At 48.5% G+C, this 7,720-nt stretch overlaps 1 protein-coding gene across 1 annotated transcript in view; it reads right to left on the bottom strand.

The window, feature by feature from the left end:
• LOC107085226 (MBT domain-containing protein 1-like) overlaps positions 1-6,513 on the bottom strand; it is a 12,583-nt gene extending 6,070 nt beyond the window's left edge. The window contains exons 1-16 of the mRNA XM_015375444.1: positions 6,282-6,513; positions 6,058-6,191; positions 5,873-5,984; positions 5,713-5,792; positions 5,201-5,435; positions 4,977-5,110; positions 4,792-4,903; positions 4,632-4,711; positions 3,198-3,315; positions 2,977-3,111; positions 2,815-2,903; positions 2,606-2,704; positions 2,405-2,540; positions 2,279-2,334; positions 398-502; positions 125-325 (exon numbers count right to left, since the gene is read on the bottom strand). Of these exons, the coding sequence (XP_015230930.1) occupies positions 125-325; positions 398-502; positions 2,279-2,334; positions 2,405-2,540; positions 2,606-2,704; positions 2,815-2,903; positions 2,977-3,111; positions 3,198-3,315; positions 4,632-4,711; positions 4,792-4,903; positions 4,977-5,110; positions 5,201-5,435; positions 5,713-5,792; positions 5,873-5,984; positions 6,058-6,191; positions 6,282-6,477 (2,022 nt within the window). The 5' untranslated portion in view covers positions 6,478-6,513. The remainder of the gene's footprint in view (positions 1-124; positions 326-397; positions 503-2,278; positions 2,335-2,404; positions 2,541-2,605; positions 2,705-2,814; positions 2,904-2,976; positions 3,112-3,197; positions 3,316-4,631; positions 4,712-4,791; positions 4,904-4,976; positions 5,111-5,200; positions 5,436-5,712; positions 5,793-5,872; positions 5,985-6,057; positions 6,192-6,281) is intronic.
• Between the last annotated feature and the right edge of the window lie 1,207 nt (positions 6,514-7,720).

The raw sequence follows: 7,720 nt of genomic DNA, 5'->3' as shown, positions 1-7,720 counted from the left end.
CTGCAGATTCTAACTTCTGAAAGATCAACCCACCCTGATCTGGACGCTGCTGAAGCCCCAGTATCCCTGTTCCCAGTAAAACCAGTTTAACATCTTTGGGTTTAAAATGGTCTGATCTTCAGACATGCAAATCCTCAGTTTTTCCTAAACCTTGAGCCTGCAGGAAGACACACCGACCTCTAGGGGGCGTCAGCTCAATCTTGTTGATCTCACAGAAGCCAGCAGGGAAGATGGACGGAGACGTGGAGTGATAGCAGAACCAGTCGGAGCCGTCGGCCGCCTCCGAGCCGTCGATGCCGATCATCAGGTATCCGTCTGCCAGGACCTGAGGGCCGGAGGCTCAGAGTTACACCCGGACGTTCGGTCCGCCGCCCCGACAGGAAGGACTCGTTCTCACCTTCCGGACCGTGGCCACGCAGATGGCCGACAGGTTGAGAGGGTCGATGGCCTCCAGCTTCATCCCGTCCTGGAACCAGAGTCCGGTCTGATCCACCTCCTTCACCTGCAGGAGACACAGAACATCCTTCTGGGCTCAGAGCTGCTGTGAGGCAGGAGTTTGCAACACCAATCTCTATTCTTTCACTGGATTGTCAATTGCCTGTAAAAAGTGAAGCTGCTGTCCGCCATATTGGTACTCCCCACTCGCACAGAGATGCGCATTAAAATGCCTCCCTGTGCAGCATTTAGCTGCTAAAACCAGCAGTTTTCTGTCTGCAGGAAGACGTTCCACTGGTCATTTCCCAGTCAGTGGATGAACTAAGCAATAAATCCATCTATAGCTGATGGATCCTATAGTTTAGTCTGCAGACTAACATTAGTCTCAGACTGACTGGAAGACATTGACTGAGTGAGACGCTGACATTGGGTCTAACGTTAGAAAATAGAAAGTAAAGGAAATAGAAAGTAATTCACTGTGAAATGTAGTAATTCTTCATTAGGTGGATGATGCTGTCGTTTTTGGAGTGTTTGTTGTTTTTCTCATTTGAAAAAGTTGTGCTGAAATATATTAAATGTAATATTGAGGGGGAAACATAAAGGCTAATGCACAGACAGAGTATATGCATCATGCATTATGCACAATTTGCAAACAGGAAAATACTACAGCATTAAAAGACATGTAGTTGTTATTCAGCCTTGATGTAAAATTTTGAAATTATATGTAATATATTATAACAACAATAATTCATGTATATTAGATGTACATCATCAATTTAGCACTTTTGGCACTTCAACATTGTTATACTGAATTAACACATTAATTTTATTGTGATGGATTGTATAATATGTTATTTTAAATTATTTATAGACATTGACTTCATAATGACTCTACGGAAGAGGATTAGGGCCACTGAAAAAAAAGTTAACTGATTTTTAAATTTTTTTCTGTTTAAAGTCAGAATTCTGAGATTAATCTCAGAATTCTGACTGGATTCTGACAATAAAAAAAGTCAGAATTCTGAGAAAAAAAATCAGAATTCTTAGATTAAAGTCAGAATTCTGAATTTTTTCTTAGAATTCTGAGATTAAAGTCAGAATTCTGACTTTAATTCCCACGTTAAACTGAAATAAAATTTAAAAATCAGTTTACTTTTTTTTTTTTTCAGTGGCCCTAATCCTCTTCCGTATGACTCTGTAATGTGATGGGCCTATTTTTTTATTCTAAGTTAAAGTTAATCTACTGATGCTATGAAACAGTCTGTGTCAAAATGATGATTTATCTTTATTTTAAAAGTCTTCAGTCCCCCTGAAAATGAGAACATCATCGTTGTTCGATGCTAAGGAGTACCAATATGGCGGCTGGTGGCTTCACTTCAACCACATACTAGCAACAGGCAATCAGCAATCCAGGGAATAAATAGAGATCAGTGGTTTGCAGGTGTAACACTGCCCCCTGCTGGTCACACAGGTAGAATTACTCAAAACAAAGAGGTTAAAATGAAGGATGGGCTTTTCTGAAGAAAGAACAACTTTAACAGGATGCAGACCCAGTGGGACCGTCAAATGACTCGGATCTAAACTGAGTAATGAGGTTTAGAACCTCTAGGATCTGCTGAGACCATCTTAAGGCATCTTCCTTCTAGAGGTGGACCTGTTAGTCCGTTTCTATTTCCATGTTTTCTAAACTAAAACCAGGCTTTGTTGGGCTGCTGGATAAAACCTGGAACTAAACGCTATTTCTGACATTTTGAACTGAAAAATCTTCCTGGATGGAAGAGAAACGTCTTCAAACCTGGAAACAAAGTCCAGAGGATTGATTTTATTTTCTCTCCAGGCTCACCTTAGCAAACAGCTGTCCCGGAGCGTCCACCTGTCCGTCCAGCCTCCTCGTCCCGTCTGCAAACAAACCCACACATTCAGCCTTCGTCCATCCTCCCCTCGTTGCCCCGCGTTAAGCCCCGCCCACCTGATCTCTTAAAGCGGTGTCCGATGGAGCGCGACCAGCCGATGCTGTGGATCAGCGGGCTGTACATGTGGCACCAGAAGTCGTCCGTCCCGTCGTCACATTCCTCGTAGACGAGCCGCAGCCGACCGCCGATCACCTGCAACGAAACACGGCCGTCAGCGACACAGAGACGCCGGGACCGTCGATCAAACTGACGCTCACCTGTTCAACCAGCGCCACGCGGGTCCGGCACAAGTGGGTCTTATCCACCACCTCTACCCTCATCCGCTTCTTAAAGGGAAACTGCATGCTCTCCTGCACCTGGAGCGCGACGAAGAGGAGGGAGAAGAGGAAGAGTCAAGCAGGAAAACCAGAAGGGACCCGGATCACAGGGTTCTTCTGGTTCCGTCTGGATTAGACCGGCCGCTTACCTTGGATGAGAAGTCCGGCGGCAGAGTTTTGGACCCGGTCAGCCTCTTGATCAAAAAGTTCTTCCAGTTGGTGAACCTGTGCAGGATGGCTGAGAACAGAGAGCGGAGCTCCATTAGCCGACCCGGGAACGGAGCCGCTAGAACCGCTCTGAGGCTACTCACTCTGAGGTGGAACCAGAGGCTTCCCTCCGGCGGCGCACCAGCCCACCGGGTGGATGTCCGGAACACCCAGGTTCAGCCAGAAGTCCCTGGTGGCGTCGCCATCGAAGCCCTCGTAACGCAGCAGAGCCTTAAAGCCTTCCGGAGGAACCAGAACCGGGTCAGGTCAAACCAGAACCCCCCCCCCAGACGTTACGGAGGTCCAAACCCGTCTCCGTTCTTACCAGCCAGCTTGATGATGCTGGCGATCCAGTAGACCTTCATGGGCAGACCGCTGTCGGTGTTGGGAACCTCCACCCGGACCCCTTCGCTGACGCTGCTCCACGACCGGCCCATCGGAACCTGGAGAGGAGGAAGACCAAAGTCGGACTGGGAAAATCCCAGTGCTCAGTGGTTTGAGCCGGGATCCTTAAAACTGCGCCGAAAGACACAAAACCTGAACTTTACCTTCAGGATGGATCCAAACCTTGAAGTCTTTGCAAGGTCAGGATTGTTTTTATTTTTATAATTTATAGATTTTTCTAAACGCCGATATTTTTGCATCAGTTTTATCCAGGGTTCCTATCGTTATGGTTCTCCTCTTTGAGATTCTGAGTTTTTAGTTTTCAGTTATTCCGTTTTGTTGATCGTTGGTTTATTTTCCATTATATTCAATCAGTCTTTAGTTACTCTCTGTCGCCCCCTGGTGCTCGTTTCCTGTCCCTTTGGCTTCCTTCTAGTCAGCTCTACTCCCACCTGCTCCTTATTCAGCTCATTTGTTCTGTTCCCCTTATATACTCCCACTGATCTCTACTTATTCACTGCATTGCTGATTGTTGGTAGTATGGGGATTGAAGTGAAGCCACCGGCCGCCATATTGGTACTCCCTAGTTAGACTGGTCGCAATGTAAACAATCTGTGCGCTACAGCATCGAACAACCATGATGTTCTCATTTTCAGGGAGACGTACGACTTCTAAAAGAAAGATGAGAGGAAAGCCGTTGTGGTTGCCATAGCAATACCAAGTGACTGCAACATCAGGAAACAGGAACGTGATAAATTCGGCATGTGGCCCCCCCAACTAGAGAAATACCAGGGGCTCAGAGAAGAGCTGGAGAAAACCTGGAAGGTCAAGGCATGAGTGGAACCCGTGGTCATTGGGGCCCTCAGGGCAGTGGCCCCCAAACTGGAGGAGTTACAGCAGAACCCTGGAAATACATCAGACATCACGGTCCAGAAGGGTGAAGTTCTAAGAACAGCAGAGATACTGGCAGAACCCTCAAACTCCCAGGGCTCTGGGAGAGGACCCCAGCTTGGGGGAAAAAGAAATTTCTTTTGGAACAGCTCCCTGGACAATTGATGGTTCTGACATTTTTCCTTTTTTTCCTCTCTTTTTATATATATATATATATATATATATATATATATATATATATATATATATATATATATATATATATATATATATATATATATATTTAAGAGCAAAAGTTTGGACAAACCTCATTTTTTTTATTTTCATGACTATGAAAATTGTAGATTCACACTGAAGGCATCAAAACTATGAATGAACACCTGGAATTATATACTTAAAAAAGCGTAAAACAACTGAAAATATGTCTGATATTCCAGGTTCTTGAAAGTAGCCTCCTTTAGCTTTGATCACTGCTTCAACTCACATGTTTGAAGCAGCTGACCGGCGCTCCCGTCACGTCTCCGTCTCCAAGGTAACGCCCCCAGTCAAACACGTCCACAGACACTGCAGGACACAAAGCCGTCAGACGTTTAGATGACATGAAGCTCTGCTGAAGCTCCAGCTCAGCTCAACAGAACTCCCACCGCTCTTTCTGGCGCCGCCCTGCTGGATGGACTGGTGCTGTGCGTAGGCAGCCAGCTTGGTCACCAGGGGCTGCTTCTGCAGGACCTTGGCCTTCTTAGTGGGCGGCTTCCCCTTTAAGACAGACAGGATCTTCTCAGTGAGAACCGCCCACCGTAGGCGGGACCTGACGGGACGGGGGCCTTACCTGCAGCCTGGCTAGGATGCTGGCCTTCTTGGAGTTGGAGGAGAAGCTCCTGGAGCAGGAGACGCTGCAGAAACGTTTGGTCTTGCTGTAGAAGGCGTCCCTGACCCCGATCATCCCGCACATCTCACAGGTGGCTGAGGACCAGGCAGAGAGACAAAAGGCGTCAGCTTCTCCTGCTGGATAAATTAATCTGGTTTGACTGGGAAGGAGTCCGTCAGACTGACCCATGCCCGCCTTGCCGTCCGGGTAGGTGTACACCTGTCCGTTGGTCTTGATGAGCATCAGGGAGGAGGAGGAGGAGCTGAGCTGATTCCCAACTCCAAAGTCTTCATCCTCGCTGTCCTCCGGGCTGGACGCTCCGCTCCCCCCGCTGGAGTCAGAGCTGCAGCTGCTCCGGTCCTCCTCCAGACTGTCCAGCATCCCAAAGGAATCCTGCCTCTTCCTGGACGGACGCTCCATCTGAGGATGGACCAGATTCAGAGACACATCAGCAGAAGCTCAGTGAAGGTGCTTCTCTGCTGGAGCGCAGCTGAAAGGACTGAGCGCTCATAGCCAGGTATGACGGCGAGCTGAGGAGCTGATTNTGAAAATTGTAGATTCACACTGAAGGCATCAAAACTATGAATGAACACCTGGAATTATATACTTAAAAAAGCGTAAAACAACTGAAAATATGTCTGATATTCCAGGTTCTTGAAAGTAGCCTCCTTTAGCTTTGATCACTGCTTCAACTCACATGTTTGAAGCAGCTGACCGGCGCTCCCGTCACGTCTCCGTCTCCAAGGTAACGCCCCCAGTCAAACACGTCCACAGACACTGCAGGACACAAAGCCGTCAGACGTTTAGATGACATGAAGCTCTGCTGAAGCTCCAGCTCAGCTCAACAGAACTCCCACCGCTCTTTCTGGCGCCGCCCTGCTGGATGGACTGGTGCTGTGCGTAGGCAGCCAGCTTGGTCACCAGGGGCTGCTTCTGCAGGACCTTGGCCTTCTTAGTGGGCGGCTTCCCCTTTAAGACAGACAGGATCTTCTCAGTGAGAACCGCCCACCGTAGGCGGGACCTGACGGGACGGGGGCCTTACCTGCAGCCTGGCTAGGATGCTGGCCTTCTTGGAGTTGGAGGAGAAGCTCCTGGAGCAGGAGACGCTGCAGAAACGTTTGGTCTTGCTGTAGAAGGCGTCCCTGACCCCGATCATCCCGCACATCTCACAGGTGGCTGAGGACCAGGCAGAGAGACAAAAGGCGTCAGCTTCTCCTGCTGGATAAATTAATCTGGTTTGACTGGGAAGGAGTCCGTCAGACTGACCCATGCCCGCCTTGCCGTCAGGGTAGGTGTACACCTGTCCGTTGGTCTTGATGAGCATCAGGGAGGAGGAGGAGGAGCTGAGCTGATTCCCAACTCCAAAGTCTTCATCCTCGCTGTCCTCCGGGCTGGACGCTCCGCTCCCCCCGCTGGAGTCAGAGCTGCAGCTGCTCCGGTCCTCCTCCAGACTGTCCAGCATCCCAAAGGAATCCTGCCTCTTCCTGGACGGACGCTCCATCTGAGGATGGACCAGATTCAGAGACACATCAGCAGAAGCTCAGTGAAGGTGCTTCTCTGCTGGAGCGCAGCTGAAAGGACTGAGCGCTCATAGCCAGGTATGACGGCGAGCTGAGGAGCTGATTCAGGCCCAGCTGTGGTGGAGCGGGGAAGCGTCTAAAAGCTGCAGAAATGTGGCTCTAAGGGACTCTAATCTACAGTTTGACATTCAAATTATAAAAAAAGTTAAAAAACGATCCTCTGGACTTTGTTTCTAAGTTTGAAGACGTTTCTCTTCCATCCAGGAAGATTTTTCAGTTCAAAATGTCAGAAATAGCGTTTAGTTCCAGGTTTTATCCAGCAGCCCAACAAAGCCTGGTTTCTGCTTGAAACGGATGAACGATCTTTATATTGTTAAAACCAAACAACCTCTCCACAGACGCATGGCCCAACAATGAAGAGCGCCCTCCTCTGGACAAGATCCTACAGTACATCTATACCTGATGGACCAAGGACATTCTTTGGAGGACCAGAATGTTCACATTTTGGACAAAGAGGAGAGGTGGTTTGAGAGGGGCGTGAAGGAAGAAAGAAAAAACAATTTTAAACGGGGGAGGGGGGGGGGGGGGTTTGGCCCAAGACTGATTTATACTCAGAAACCAGGTCGTCTGCGTGCGTCGCCGTTAACGCAGATATGGCCCCACTTCCACAGACACTCTGCTGCACCTCTCCACAATTGTAGGTGAGCACAGACAAGAGGCCTCTGATTGGTCAAATCTACATCCGCTCACACTATGCGTATTTCCTGTTTGGTTCCTGACCGGCTTGTTTTGTTTGTCTGACCGCCATTTTGGAAAACAACTCGAGAAGATGGACCAGCTAGAAGAGCGAGGTGCGCGAGAACGCTGGGAGCCTTTTCCACCTGGATCCCCGCTCTTTTTGGCCCTCATGTCCTTCCGTTATCTCACAAACTTGCCCCCACTTCCTCACCGCCTCGGGCGTATCTAGACACACAGCGTTCCTGATTGGCCCTCTGGCGTTGTGGCGTGGAATAATATAGCGCAGACCACGCTTCAATATTGGGCAGAAATCAAAAATACTGCATTACAGGGGAACCGAAGACCTTGTCTATTCAGCCAGGCGAACTATTCCCTCTAACGCAGAGATGGCAAAAGTACTCACTTTCCGTACTTGAGTAAAAGTACAGATACTTGTGTTAAAAAATA

Source organism: Cyprinodon variegatus, unplaced genomic scaffold, assembly GCF_000732505.1.
Source record: "Cyprinodon variegatus isolate N-32 unplaced genomic scaffold, C_variegatus-1.0 Scaffold119, whole genome shotgun sequence".
NCBI classification, from domain to species: domain Eukaryota; kingdom Metazoa; phylum Chordata; class Actinopteri; order Cyprinodontiformes; family Cyprinodontidae; genus Cyprinodon; species Cyprinodon variegatus.
Note: the sequence above shows the minus strand (reverse complement) of the source record. Positions and strands in the feature narration are given on the sequence as shown.